Source organism: Macaca thibetana, chromosome 9 (genome assembly GCF_024542745.1).
Source record: "Macaca thibetana thibetana isolate TM-01 chromosome 9, ASM2454274v1, whole genome shotgun sequence".
Classification (NCBI taxonomy): Eukaryota; Metazoa; Chordata; class Mammalia; order Primates; family Cercopithecidae; genus Macaca; species Macaca thibetana.
The window spans coordinates 31246423-31262630 of NC_065586.1; the positions used below are offsets into that span (position 1 = coordinate 31246423).

A 16208-nucleotide genomic window follows, 5' to 3' on the forward strand; every position below is an offset into this window, starting at 1 on the left:
GTGCTCAGTCTATTATTTGCTAGCTGGTCCTTGAGCAAGACATTTGATTTATATGGACTTAATAAAGGAGTATATGTTTAGAAAGCACTTGGAGATTTTATGAAATTATCTTTGGTGGTTTGTTTTTCTATAGTGAATTCAAAATGAAAATAGAGATGATATTTACAAAAAGATATCACTTAGTAACTTATTTCATTGAAGAAATATCAAATATGGAAAACTACTCTTAGTTTAATAGTATTAATTGGCAAAACACTACATTTTAGGATTGTCAGGCTTAGACAGCTCCAAGTGTAAACATAAAGTTCATTCAGTAAACTCTATTCAGAATGCTTTTGTTTTCTAAAAGCTATATATATTCATACATACACAGTTATATAGCAGATTTGCCAATGTATTTCAATAGGGGAAATTATAAGCAGGGTCATGCATGGGATGTGTTTATGTAGCAGGCCTAGATTTGGCCCCCATCAGTCTTTCCTTCCCCACCTTACACACTTCCTTTTTGGTCTGAACTCAGTCCTGTGGCCACACCTACCTGCAAGGGGCTCTTGGAAACAGTCTGTGTACTGTTTCCTCTTTGATGATAATGACTTGGTAGTTTCATTTTCAAAATCAGAGGAATAAACCTTAAATAAATAATGATACATACCATTGTTACCAGTAGACCCTGTTGTAGAGCACAATTCCCCTTTAATCTGTATACACTTACAAAGGCAACCTACATTCTAATTTTACTTTTGTTTTCTTTTCTGGCTAATCACATGACAAAAGGGAAGAATTATGGTTCAGGGAAAAATATGGGACTTGAAGGTCAGACAGCCCGTATCTGAACCCTGACTTCATCATTTTCTGGCTCTGTGACTTTTCTTTTAAGTTATTTAGCCTTCCTGGGCACCAGTGTTCTCTCTCTTATAAAATAGAGGTGAGTATCATTGTATTGTTTTGAGGATCAAATATGAAATGGGTAGCACAATATCTGGAACATAGCATAGGGAGTCAGTGGAAACTTTGGTAATATATTCTGAATGTTTTAAGTTTAAAATATATGATCTTTCTTTTACAGGAACACCAGATGCATTTTCACAGTTACTCACCTGTCCATATTGTGATAGAGGCTATAAACGCTTTACCTCTCTGAAAGAACACATTAAATATCGTCATGAAAAGAACGAAGATAACTTTAGTTGCTCCCTGTGCAGTTACACCTTTGCATACAGAACCCAACTTGAACGTCACATGACATCACATAAATCAGGAAGAGATCAAGTAAGTGCAATGACTGAGAGTTCACTAACTTTCCAGATTTTGACAACTCAGCCCTCAATGGAAGGCAAGGATTTTAATATATTTAAACGTTAAAAGAATGTACTAAACAGTGCTATATCTGCAGCCTTATAAAAGTGAAAGTGATTATTTATTTGAGTTATCCGGTCATTCCTGAGATTAAAAACCACATATGAACGTTATTTTAGAGGTAACTCAGCATTTTTTTCAGATAAGACCCTTTCCATCTTGACTTAATTATTTTGCTTATGCCATAACAGATAATTCTTCAAGTTTAGAAGATTTTAAATTGCATTCTATTAAAATGTTCAGTGTAGGAAAAATAAATGCTGACTATATAAACCACGTTTTACTAACCAAATTAACAAGAAAGTCAAATTTAAAAGTTTAATTTTCTTTGAACCAGTTACTATTTATTCTCAGTATAAACTACTGTGGGTTTTTGTTTTGTTTTGTTTTGTTTTTTCTGCCATAGTAAAGGGAGTTGCCTCCTCTAAAAATCTGAAGCTTAGATTTTTTTATTCTGAAAACTCAATTTTTATATGGTTTATTCTATTTCTATGTCACTGTGCCACAGTTTTTAGAGTATAAACCAAGACTGTTTTTTAACTGTAAGTTACATTTAAATTGCTGGTTCTATATTTAGGATTAAAGTCAAGAAAGCTTTTATCAGTTGTTCTTCTTTTACAAGGTCCTCATAACTATCAACCATCAACAATGAAATTAATATTGCCTTAATTGTAACTTTAAAAATTAAATAAATTTTCAACCACACAGGGTTTGTGAGCGTATATGTTGGGGTTAGGGCATATTTCCAGTTTCTTACATCAAAGAATGATGTATATCTACATACCTGAACTCTGTCCTATGGATGTACCTAATATGTGTCACATATCCCATAGAGAACAAGTTAGACCATTTGCTAAGGTGATGGCTAGGCCAAACAAACAACAACAAAAAATTGTAACAGAAAAAGAATGACTGAGCAGAGTCAACCTATTTCCTTAGTACTTTGGCAACAGTACTCATGATAACAAGATAAGAAGAAGAGGGTGGCAATCAGGTAGAATAGAACCAAGATTTTATAGGTTAATGGTCCATAAGCCCATGAAGGAGCACTTGAAACAGGTAAAAGCTCCAAGAGAAGGATGAAATTAATACAGAGAAAGGATGACTGAAGGCAAACACCGTCTCCTTCTAAGTGCCCCTATTAATGAGTCTTATCAGACACAGACCAGCAGAAGAGTATGTTTTATACCTTAGCACTCTGATGTGGCCACGGTGTAGATAAGGCTTGGGAAAGAGCCTACTCACGTGACATTCAGGAAGCAGACCCATCCTGAGCTGCTGCCACCGTATTCCCTCTACTCCAAGGGCCATCGTAAAAGGAGAGGACAGATTGAACTGGTGGTGAAAGCAGAAGATGCCATTATAAAAACAAACTCCAAAATATTTAATGAGCATGAAAACCAATTCTATGATGATTTTTCCAGTGGGTGCAAACGTGGTAGGATTTACATATAAACTGTGGGTCAGACTAAGGTCAGGAAGGAGCTGTGATAAATATGGGGACCAGTAATGTGAGGAAATATAACAGGTGTTGGAAACAATTTAGTTTGCAAGGTAGCAAACTAAAAGGTAGAATGTGTATTTTGTTGGCCCTTGAGAATCATACTGTGACTAACAAGCATTTTCAAGCCTTACTAACTTATTTATTCAACAAACATTTGCATTTCTTTTATATGTGAGGCCCTCTTCTGGGTGTTAAAGGCACAGTAGTGAAAAAGAAAGTCCCTGATAGTAGGGACCATACATTAGTAGATTATATAAAACAGAAATAAAATAATATGTGCTATGAAGAAAAATATAGCAGGATAAGAGGATAGAAAATGATGAAAGCTGCTAGGTTTCACAGAGAAGGGAGACTTTTCTGAGAATGGGACATCTGAATACAGTTAAGAAGCCAGTCATGGAATATTGGAGAAGGGCATTCCAGTCAGAGGAAACAGTGAAACGTAAGAAAGCCTTGAGGCCAGAACCTGCCGGGCACACCCTGAGAACAGCAGAGGCCAGTGTGAAAGGGAGAAAGGTAAGGCCAGAGAGGCGCTGGGGGCTACATATTATAGGCCGATTTGTAGGCCAAGATAAAGACTTTGGATTGTATTCTCAAGTGCAGTGGGGAAGCCTGCCAAGGATCCTGGAATTTTTAATTTTTATTTTTAGGGGAACACTGACTGTTGGATGATAGATAAGAGAGACAAGAACGGAAGCAGGGAGAACATTTAGAGGCTTTTGCTGTAATCTAGGCCAGAGAGTTTGGTGGCAGACAGATAAATAAGATTGTTGGCTTCAGAATATGTTCATATGCTTGCTGATGGATTGGGTGAGGGTACATGAGTAAGAGGGTAATCAAGAATAACTCCAAAGTTTAAGGCCTAAGCTATAACCAAATAAATGAGAGTGCTATTCACAGAGATGGGAAATACTAGAGAAGGGGCTGGCTTGTAGGAGGGAAATTAAGAGTTTGGTGTTAATCATGAAGTTTCATATCTCTATCACCTTCCAACTGGCAATATCAAAGAAGCAGTAGGTTGTAAAAGTCTGGAGTTAAGGGGAGAGGTTTAGAGATAAAAATTTGGGAGTTGTCACCATATATTTGGTATTTTAAGTCATGGGTTTTAATGAAGTGGGACCTGATTCAAAGTAAGTACTAATTCTCTTTCCTTCCTGTATAAAAGGCAAAGGAAGGGAGATTCCAGTTGGGAGAGCATGAAGCAGTAGTTGAGTTAAGCCGTTAAAGGATGGGTAGAATCTTAGTAGTCAAAATTATGGGAAAACACAGTGAAGGAGTAAGGAATTACGTAAGCCAAAGCCAAAAGATAAAGAGGAGCAATATGTGTGCAGGAAACCATGGCTCGCAAATGACTGAGACATGGACTTGTCATAAAAAACTGGTGAAAAATCATCTTGGAAACTCAGGGACTAAAATCTTGGAATCTATAGACTCAGAATCTTTATTGAGGGGTTAGTGGGGATCCTTCAGCGGTTTATGAGCAGGAGTTGATAGAATTCAATTCAAGCAGTGCTTTTGTAAGATTAATCTAGGTGTGAAGAATACATTTGAAATATGTGAAAATGGGAATTTGATAAACCAGACAGAAAGCTATTATAATAATCCCCATTTGGCTGAAAAAAACTAGAAGTATCTTTTTAATCATCAAAGTACATTTTTGGAAATATCAAATGGAAAAGACAGGATAAAGTACAGGGAAAAGCCTGTCTTCTCTTCAGGACCTTGTTCTATTGAGTGAGTTTTAAACAGGTTATTCAGTATTTGTGGATGTGATTTCTATATCTATAAATTGGAATGCAAACAAATTAACCTCTAGTTCCTAGCAAAGTATATATTACTTTATTTTTGCTGATTTTGAATATTGCTTAATAAAGGATGAACTCTGATACTTTAGAAAGTTGATATTTTTCTGTATCAAATTCTGTCCCCACTGTCACTATCCTTTTTGGTAATAATTTCAAGAGTTACATTTTTGTGACTGCTACAACTGCTAGTAATTTCAAGAGGTAGATTTTTGTGACTGCTGCAATTTGAGGTCTTTAAGGAACAAAACAACCATCAGGCTCACAAAAATGTTACTCTTAGCAGATTGGATGTTCTTTAGTCTAAAAATCTTTTGCTTTACAAATAAAATACCAATTCTTTTCTTACAGAGACATGTGACGCAGTCTGGGTGTAATCGTAAATTCAAGTGCACTGAGTGTGGAAAAGCTTTCAAATACAAACACCACCTAAAAGAGCACTTAAGAATTCACAGTGGTAAATATTTTTTTTTCTTTCTACACCCTGAATATCAGCATATGTGGTAATAAATAAATATCGTAACATGTGATCTATGTACATGATCAGAAACTCCTTGCATTTCTTTTGGCATACACTAATAGGGAGAAATTGTATGTTTATTTTCTGTTTTATTAGAGTCTTAACCTTTGATTAAAGTATATCAAATTAATATAGTATGACATATTCCACATTTCCTAATGAGAAGATAATATAGCATGTTTTAGTAAGTACAACCTGAAAACACATTAACTTTCTGATGAATGTAAATGTCATTGCCTCCTTTGCACAATTAACAGGGGAATGGAAAAGAGTATAGAGATACGATTTGCACAAGAAAATAGGGAAGTGAAGGATGTCCTTTATTTGAGAGAAGTAGAAATGGAACTCAAGATTAGAAAATATTGGAGAGATGATATGGAGGCAATGAGAGGGGGTGAAAGGATTACAGCATTAATGAGAATCTAAAAGAAAAATGTGCTCACCCACCATCTTCACCTGTCTATTCCATGTCATTCTCTATATTACTTACAAGGTTAATACTATTATGTGATGAAAGTGTTGTGTCTATTTTAGGAACTCAGAGTAAACAGAGAGCTATGTTTACATTTCTTTGGAGACTCTACTTGAACAAAAGCACAAAAGGAAAACTCTCTAGCATCCCATGATGCGCTATGAAATCTGTTCATCTAATAAATTTTGATATGTTATTTTAGATTTAAATAATTTTAATGCAAAAATTATTAACCATGAATGGGAAATTATGGGTGCTCACACATTGCTTATTTTGTGAAAATTATGTATTGACATTTACATTTTACAAACATCTTCTTACAAAAAAAGTATAGTTGGATAGCTTTGTGAAGCGTAGTTGGTGATATTTATGTTTTATTTTGGAACTGCATTTCTAAAAGTTTTACTGTATTGCTCATTAAAGCTAACCCTCAGTGTTAAATGTGCTGAAGTTACCACTTGAAAATGCTCAAACCAAGATCCTTACCAAAACATTTATTTTCACACATTGATTAATGTTTCTAAAAAGTAGAGGTTGTCTTTTGCAGCCTGCCACAATATCCTATTTCTTAGCTCCTATGCTATTGAACAGTTTTTATCAATAATAATATATTTTAACAACCTACCTTCTTACCAGAGATGATTTAAAGTTGTTAATAGAGATATAGCTAATTTCAAGAGGGATTTTTAAATGTTGAAATCAGGGCAGAGGAAGGAAGATAAAGCTAACAGTAAGATTCATGTATATAATGAGTCATATTCATTTTGTCATAGTGCAGTCGTAGAGGAAAATTTATCAGATCTATAAATAATACAAAGTTGGGAAGTATAAATCAGATTGAAATACTGGTCTAGAAGTAAGAAGTTGAAAGTTAAGCATTGGTATTTAAAAATCAGTATCAATCAAGTAGTAAATTTGAATGGCCCAGAGCTTAATATGAGCTGAATGTATGCTGCTACTGCTCAAAAGCTAATGCAAATTTAGGCCAGATCATGGAGCACAAAGCTCCCACTGTACTCTGCACTGTCCACTCATTATGTACTTATTTCTGTCTTGTTTTTGAAGCATCGAATGTGAAGCTTGTATACCTTTACCATAGCAAGTAATTTTAATTTAAAAATATGTAAGAAAAATTAAGAAAGACTAACATGAAGTAAATGGTGGGGGAAAAAATGAATGCTGAGAAATGCCATACGTATGCTGGAAGTAGACCACAAATTAAGCTCTAAGGTTTAGGAAGTAAGAAAACGACAATCAGTAACCAAGACCCAGGGTGTCTGTAAGTAAAAAAAAAGATCAGTTGCTAGAAAAAGGACTACTCCTTCCTGATACCAAGTCCATAGAAAATGTTATTCCTTGGAACAACATAAAGAGAAAAAGAACAAAACAGAAGTTATGTAATCCTCAGAAATATTCTTAAAATAACACAGCAGAGAATTTGATAGGATTTCTTTTTTAAATCAGATTATTCAATAGAAGCCAGTCATAGATGACCAAAGTGCGATTTAGGAAAAGCATTGCTCCAGGGTGACCACGTAGATACAGTTCAAGTACACAGCTCTCTGATGGTCTGGTTTATTCCAAGAGAAGATTTTTGAGCAAAGGCTACCCAAAGTGTCAGCTCAGGATTGGTACCAGTCGCAAACCATGTGTTACTCATTCTTGAAGAGATAAGTACAGAAAATGAGAGTAAGCATTTAGCATTTATTATACCAAGACTTTGAGACATTTTACTATATTTTATAAAATATTGGTCCACAGTAGATTGGAAACTTAAAAAAGAACCAAACAAAACCAATCGGTCGTTCACCACAATTAGTTTGAAAAGTTCTGCTTGGAGTATCTAATAATGGATGAGCTGAATATCCTTTAGGAAACCTCCATAACTTTCTTTTCACATGACTTTTAAAAGATGTTAAGAATCAGGATCCAAAATTATACCCCCTAAAATTTCCTATATTGTTGCTAAATACTGGTACCCAAAAAATTTTGATCATGACCCTATGCCGAACCATGTGTGTTGATAATTAGTTGATTCTTCACGTAGGAATTGAGCTCTCTTGAGGAAAAGGCCACCAGACCTCCACTCAGATTAGACACAAAAGAACACCTGCACATGGCTGTGATCCACCCCCAAAAATAATTTTCCGTGGTCTTAGTAATTTTTGCCTGGAAAATTTTTATATCAGATGCAGCCAAACACCCACCTCAGCCATTAAAAAAAAAAAAAAAAAAGTCATTATACATAGCATACCAAACGTTGAGTAGTAAAACTTCCTGATGTAACCTTCAGGCTAAACTATTTGTAAACCCTAACCTCGATAGATAAATTAGGTGATATGCCTAAGCTATAAACTATAAAGCTATGAAGCTAGAAACAAGGAGTTTTATAACAAATATAGTGACTTTGGCTTTAGAATAATTGTTGTGTAAACTTCTTTCTGGCAATGATAAAATATCAAGATAATTTTTAACAATAATAATGATAACTAGCACTTATTGGACCCTTAGCTATGTACAGCCACATGTTAGTTATTTGTATGCATTCATTCATATAGTCCACAGGATAAACCTATGCAGTAGATTTTATTATTTTCTTCTTTTTACTGATGAGAAAATTGAGGCTCAGAGGACTTAATTAACTTGTCCAGGGTCACTCAGGTAGTACATGGCAAAGCTAGGGCTGTGATGTAGTCATCCTGACCCATAGTCATTCCCTTACCTACCATTCTTCTCTGTCTCCCTGTTTTAAAAAATGAAATAGTCTGTATTATCTAGAAGTCTGTGTCTCTAGAAGGAAAATAAGCATGTAGTTCATGTAAAAATGTTATCAAGTAATTAAAAGTGTTAAAATAGAGATATACTAGAGTATATTCCTTGTTTTACCCCCACTGGAAACTTTTGTCTGATGTATTTTGAGAATTGAATCCTATTCCAGGCATCGCATTGGAAAAATATTGATAAATTGGAGAATCTCCAGAGGTGGGTTAACAAGCAGGTAAGGGTTCTAAAAACCACATCCTGTGCAGAATGTTTGAAGGACCTAGCTATATTTAACCTACATAAGAGAAGTTTAAGAATACATAAAGCAGCTCTTGATCCATTTGAAGGTTTGACTTGAGAAGAAAAGTTACACTTGTTCTGTGTGGCATCAGAAGGACAAACTAGGATAGGGAACTAGGCATCATAGCAAGCCGACTTTGGCTGAAACTCAGCCTGTCTCTTAGTAGAATTGCCTTTTTAAAAAGTGACTAGCATTTGTTGAGAGCATACTAAGAGTTTTGCTATATAATCTCATATGACCCCTATGACAGTCCAATGAGAATGTATCTGCATTTGCACATTGAAAAACTAAGGCTTGGAAAGCTTAAGAAAATAGTATGTGATAGAGCCAGGATTGGAACCCAAATCCATGGACCTCAGCAGAACCAGACAGGACCCTCTTGTGCAGGGCTGTCCAGCAGGACCTAACTCCCCTTTTATTAAAGAAGCTCAAGCAGAGATGAGCTAGTGTCAAGAATGATATGAAATGAACTCTTCATTGAAAAGGAGGCTGTACTACAGGGCTTCTTAAATCTCTTCCAATTCTTATTTTTGATTCTTCAAATAATCATATTTATTAGAAAATATAACTCACATTTTAAACACATTTTAGCATTGAAGTTACTATTGAAGCTATTGTTAGTAGGGCTTAAGTTGACTTCCTCACTGCTTTCATTTTAATTCTTAAAAAGAACAGGAGGTGGAGAGTTTTATTTTCATACTTAGTAGACATCACATCTCATCACATCTCATCATTCAACAATTAGGCATTCATTCATCCAAAAAAGGTTTAATGAGCATCTTTGCAACCTGTGCTTTGATGGGTGCAAGGGATAAATGGCAAACAAGCCTCAGAGGCTTCTGCCTTACTGGAGCTTATAGTCTGTAACCTTTAAATTATAAATTAGCGAACTATAACTATAACTTAAAACTCAAAGGAAACATTAGGTTTGTAGGAAAATATTCCATTTAGCTCAGTGCTTTCAAAATTTTCTACCAAAGTGTCCCTAACAGCCAAGGAGAATAAATGCCTTGTACCCCACAGAGTCTAGCGAAGCAGCTTGAGGGAAGCCTCTGCAAGCCAAGGCTACTTTGACAGTGCATGGCTTTTCCTAGCAAGTCACACAAATGTGTTTTTCTCTGTTTTAGTATGAAAATAATGTTTTATCATACCCACTGTCACTAAAATTGAAACTCCAAGATGCTTTGATACCCACTACAGTGTTTATCCTGGGGGTATATACATTCCAGTTTAATAAGCCAATGCTTATAGAATATCTTATATTTAAAGTTTTCCTCCCATTAGGGAAAAACTATTTTCAAGAAAGCCCTATGGGTACAGGAATTTTTATTAATCAAAGATAGATATTCATACTTGTTAAGTCATAAGGAACATTTTACTTATTTTTCTTTAATGTTTCTCCTACAGATTGTTGAATAAAGTAAAATATAGAAAATGATATAGGTTGGTGAAATGGAATAAGAAAAAACATACTTGAAAGAGTAGAATGTAATTACCTTTGGTACTTGAGAATTATTTGAAGTTACAAAGGTTGGCAGAAATATTATACACATATGCTGCGAAGATTCCATGATTGGTTAGCAGGACATGTACCTGAGACTAAGTTACTAGCGTTCATCACATTTATATAGGTTTTGAAGCTAAAAGGATGATTCTAAATAAAATTCTCTCACAAGCATGCATGGCAGTCTTCTTTTTAAAATCGATATCACTTGTTTTAGGGAAATGAGGATACATAAAAATTTATATGTAATAATTCAGTGAATATAATTTTTTTGTTTGTTTAGGAGAGAAGCCATATGAATGCCCAAACTGCAAGAAACGCTTTTCCCATTCTGGCTCCTATAGCTCACACATAAGCAGTAAGAAATGTATCAGCTTGATACCTGTGAATGGGCGACCAAGAACAGGACTCAAGACATCTCAGTGTTCTTCACCGTCTCTTTCGGCATCACCAGGCAGTCCCACACGACCACAGATACGGCAAAAGATAGAGAATAAACCCCTTCAGGAACAGCTTTCTGTTAACCAAATTAAAACTGAACCTGTGGATTATGAATTCAAACCCATAGTGGTTGCTTCAGGAATCAACTGTTCAACCCCTTTACAAAATGGGGTTTTCACTGGTGGTGGCCCATTACAGGCAACCAGTTCTCCTCAGGGCGTGGTGCAAGCTGTTGTTCTGCCAACAGTTGGTTTGGTGTCTCCCATAAGTATCAATTTAAGTGATATTCAGAATGTACTTAAAGTGGCAGTAGATGGTAATGTAATACGACAAGTGTTGGAGAATAATCAAGCCAGTCTTGCATCCAAAGAACAAGAAACAATCAATGCTTCACCCATACAACAAGGTGGCCATTCTGTTATTTCAGCCATCAGTCTTCCTTTGGTTGATCAAGATGGAACAACCAAAATTATCATCAACTATAGTCTTGAGCAGCCTAGCCAACTTCAAGTTGTTCCTCAAAATTTAAAAAAAGAAAATCCAGTTGCTACAAACAGTTGTAAAAGTGAAAAGTTACCAGAAGATCTTACTGTTAAGTCTGAGAAGGACAAAAGCTTTGAAGGGGGGGTGAATGATAGCACTTGTCTTCTGTGTGATGATTGTCCAGGAGATATTAATGCACTTCCAGAATTAAAGCACTATGACCTAAAGCAGCCTACTCAGCCTCCTCCACTCCCTGCAGCAGAAGCTGAGAAACCTGAGTCCTCTGTTTCATCAGCTACTGGAGATGGCAATTTATCTCCCAGTCAGCCACCTTTAAAGAACCTCTTGTCTCTCCTAAAAGCATATTATGCTTTGAATGCACAACCAAGTGCAGAAGAGCTCTCAAAAATTGCTGATTCAGTAAACCTACCACTGGATGTAGTAAAAAAGTGGTTTGAAAAGATGCAAGCTGGACAGATTTCAGTGCAGTCTTCTGAACCATCTTCTCCTGAACCAGGCAAAGTAAATATCCCTTCCAAGAACAATGATCAGCCTCAATCTGCAAATGCAAATGAACCCCAGGACAGCACAGTAAACCTACAAAGTCCTTTGAAGATGACTAACTCCCCAGTTTTACCAGTGGGATCAACCACCAATGGTTCCAGAAGTAGTACACCATCCCCATCACCTCTAAACCTTTCCTCATCCAGAAATACACAGGGTTACTTGTACACAGCTGAGGGTGCACAAGAAGAGCCACAAGTAGAACCTCTTGATCTTTCACTACCAAAGCAACAGGGAGAATTATTAGAAAGGTCAACTATCACTAGTGTTTACCAGAACAGTGTTTATTCTGTCCAGGAAGAACCCTTGAACTTGTCTTGCGCAAAAAAGGAGCCACAAAAGGACAGTTGTGTTACAGACTCAGAACCAGTTGTAAATGTAATCCCACCAAGTGCCAACCCCATAAATATCGCTATACCTACAGTCACTGCCCAGTTACCCACAATCGTGGCCATTGCTGACCAGAACAGTGTTCCATGCTTACGAGCACTAGCTGCCAATAAGCAAACGATTCTGATTCCCCAGGTGGCATACACATACTCAACTACAGTCAGCCCTGCAGTCCAAGAACCACCCTTGAAAGTGATCCAGCCAAATGGAAATCAGGTAAAAACCCCCAATCCTGAACCTGGCTAGTAAAATGCTATTTGATTAATTTCAATTAAGTTTGTCTAATAAATATCAGTCCTGTAGAGCCAACCAGGTCATTTTTAAAAGGATCAATGTCTGCTTTAACTTTTCTGGTGTGATGTCTTCAGTTGGTTGTTTGCTAATCCAGGGTATTGTTACCAGCTTGAAGTTTGGAATGCTATGCTATTGTGAAAGATGATTTATAAGTCTCAGCTAAAAACGTGTTTGAAGTTAGAAATAAAAAAACAAAATTGAAATACTCACTAATTGGGTTTCTGTTTGTATAGCTAAATTCCTGAATTAGTAATAGTTTCTGCCTTGATTATGGTCATTAATAAATGAAAATATGTTCCCATTCACAGGTTCATACCAGGCAAACTTATCTATCACTTTTATATACTAATACATCTGTTTATAAAAGGTTTTAATTAAACAGGAATGAAGTATACAAAGAACGCATCTTGTGAATTTACTGATCATTTTATGAACTGTGCATAAACAGTGTTCAGTCATAATGTATATGAGGAAGTGTGGCTGTGAACCTAAAAATATGTATGCATTTTCCTCCTTAACTATCACTAGTGTTTACGAGAACAGTGTTTATTCTGTCCAGGAAGAACCCTTGAACTGGTCTTACCCCAAAACCCACAATAGTTTTGGATAGAGCTATTGTATGCCTCATTGTCCAGACTTTTTCCATGTCACTGATGTTGATGTTTTCCCATTTTTTCCATCAATTTCTGATGGAATCAAATGAATACTAGAGACAAATTTGATATTTTATGCAAATATTTTCTGTAAGTATAATAATTTCAATATCCTGCTCAAACGTGTATTTGCTGCTTTTCCCTTAAATATTGCTACTGATTGGTTTCCTGTATTTGTGATAACTCTTGAAAAAAATTTCTTACATGATCATTGAATTCCTCTAAATTTTTAGTGTACAGAACACTTTGAATGCCTTTGAATAGAAAAAGAGCCATCCTTAGCATTTCATATAGAATCACATGTCACGTGACTAGATCAAATAGCAGTGATAGTCAAGTTACTTCAGCACCGGGGCCACTCACAAGTGACAGGAACAAATGGCTGCACTTCTCTTGCCTCATAAAGCCATAGGAAATATTGTGAAAAACCTTCAACTTTTAGAAAATTTGTGGGTTTGAGGCAATGGCATGGAACACTCTAGATAAGGTAGAAAGATCTTAGGGGACCCAGTTCCACAACAGGCTCCCTGCAGGGTTATTCGGCTTACATAAAAACGTGCTGCCCAAAATTATCTCCATGAGACTGCCTGGAGTTTCTTTTTATCGCCCTGGAATTCTAAAGGTTCATTTTGACTAGCAATTATTTCTGTTAAAAAGACCCTCCTGCATTGTTTTTCCATCTTGCTCCTTAGACAAGTGGTAGAGCACACCTCTCTTTTCAAAGAGACCGTGGAGGTTAAAGAACCCTGAAGTTCTGGAGGATACAATTGAAAGACCAGGTTTTAAAAATAGAATGTTAACTTTTGCTTAGTGAAACCCAGAATGAAAAAATGAAGGCAACTGATGCGGTTAGTAATGAGTGATTAATTAGCAAACTAATAAGTTAAAACCTGCAAATTTCTCGTAAAGTAATGATTTACATGAAACCAGATAAACTCTGTTACTATATATTTTACATGTTTTCTTTTGGGTGTCCTTGCTTTCTTTCCAGTACCAGTTGAGTATATGTCTTTGCTATAGTTTTGACCGTGTTATCCCCAACCTCACTCTTGTCCTTGTCACCTCCACCTGTGATCTGGTCCCACCCTTGGGGCGCATGTGCAGTGAGGATCAGTGTACTTGCTTTGGTCAAGTCCTTGAAAGTATAAAAGTATAAGTTAAAGTAGTTCTTTATCTCATACTTTTATGTATATCTCTTGTTTATCTTTTAATGTTAAATTAAATTTTCTCACACCTTTCTTCCTCTAGGATGAAAGACAAGATACTAGCTCAGAAGGAGTATCAAATGTAGAGGATCAGAATGACTCTGATTCTACACCACCCAAAAAGAAAATGCGGAAGACAGAAAATGGAATGTATGCTTGTGACTTGTGTGATAAGATATTCCAAAAGAGTAGTTCATTATTGAGACATAAATATGAACACACAGGTATGTCAGTGAACACAAACATATTCAAAAGTGTCCATGATATGATATACTGGAAGATGCAAAATTAAAAACTAAAGTTTTAGAATTTTCTTTCTTCTTCTTTTTTTTTTTTTTATTTTTTTATTTTATTTTGAGACAAGGTCTGGCTCTAGTCACCCAGGCTGGAGTGCAGTGGCACGCAGTCTTCATCTCGGCTCACTGCAACCTCCGTCTCCTGGGCTCAAGCCATCCTTTCATCTCAGCCTCCTCAGTAGCTGGGACTATAGGCACATACGACTGCACCCGGCCAATTTTTATATAGACAGGTTTTGCCATGTTGCCCAGGCTAGTCTTGAACTAATGAGCTCAAGCCATCTACCCACCTCGGCCTCCCAAAGTGCTGGGATTACAGGCATGAGCCACCATGCTCAACCCAGAGTTAATTTTCTTATTTTTTACTTCTCTGATCTGGCCATTTTCACCTGTTTGCCCACTTCTACCTAGTACTTAAGGTCTGGGCCTTTTGGTTTTTTGCTTCATCTGTTTTTTGTTGTTGTTTTTTTTTTCCATGACTTAATTCCTTTAAGCTGACACAGCATTTATTACCTCCACATTCATTTAATGCAAACTTATGCTATATTAATAAAAACAGTACATAGTATCCATTAATAAAAAATATGAGACCAGTGGACTAAAGTCATAGGAAGACAGGATCTGGCTTCATAAAAGAAAAAGCTGCTTCTTCATAAGTGTGCAGCAAGCTGTCCTGGCAAGTCAAGATCTTTTGTTTTAAGTAAGAAGTTCTGCCTAAGAGGTTGGACTAGAAGATTCTAAGATCCTGTAATTCTGAGATCCTGTAATTCTGCCACAAAATATGCCTCCTTAGATTGACTCAGGGATGGCAACTATAGCACACAGGCCAAAGGCGAGCATACCCATGTTTTTCTAAGGCCTGTGAGGTAAGAATGGTCGTTTTTGTTTTTGTTTTTACATTTTTAAATGATTGAAAAAGATGAAAAGAGTATTTATGACTGACGAAAATTATGTGAAAGTCAAATATCAGCGTCCCTAAATAAAATGAGTTGGAAGACAGCATCGCCCATTCATTTACATTTTGTCTATGTCACCTTTCATGCTGTTCTACAATGGCAGGATTGAGAAGCTGCTACACAGACCATTTGGCCTGCAAAGCCTTTTAATACTCACTACCCTTTACGGAAAATAGTTGCCAACTCCCAGCCTATTTCATTCCTTCCATCAGTGAAGTACTGATAAATTTTAACACCTGGTTCTCTGAAGGGTGAGGAAGCCCTGATTTGTGGTGTTTGCAGCTTTTTGCGGCATAAATACTCCGATCATGGTGGATTTCAAACTTGAATGTGATATCAATCAGCTTGCAGAATTCCTGAAAATTTAGCAGTAGACTCTCCAGCCAGTACAAACTGGCTCCAGCACAGTCCTGTGTCTCTCTAACATGGGTTGCTGTAGAAGGGGCTGGATTCATCCTGAGCTCTTTAATCCCCTACCCGCTCTTCCCTGCCCCCACTACCAGCCATTATGACTACAGTATCCATATTTATCTTTCATATTCTTAAACTGTTTCAGTGTATTTTTTACTCTTGTGAGAAAAGATAAAATTGTTTTTTCCTTCTTCAATCTGTGGATCCATACAGTGACACTTGAGAGGTTCTTGGAGCTAAAAACTAGTGTTACATAACAGAAAGTCACACCTCTCAAAACCAGCCCCTTGTAA

General features: G+C 36.4%; 1 protein-coding gene across 8 annotated transcripts in view; it reads left to right on the forward strand.

Moving 5' to 3' along the window:
• Window positions 1-16208, forward strand: part of ZEB1 (zinc finger E-box binding homeobox 1) — a 185041-nt gene that overhangs the window by 165438 nt on the left and 3395 nt on the right. For all 8 annotated transcript variants that reach the window (XM_050805608.1, XM_050805609.1, XM_050805611.1 and 5 more), the window contains 4 exons: window positions 1067-1269; window positions 5014-5119; window positions 10506-12316; window positions 14296-14476. In XM_050805608.1, the coding sequence (XP_050661565.1) occupies window positions 1067-1269; window positions 5014-5119; window positions 10506-12316; window positions 14296-14476 (2301 nt within the window). The remainder of the gene's footprint in view (window positions 1-1066; window positions 1270-5013; window positions 5120-10505; window positions 12317-14295; window positions 14477-16208) is intronic.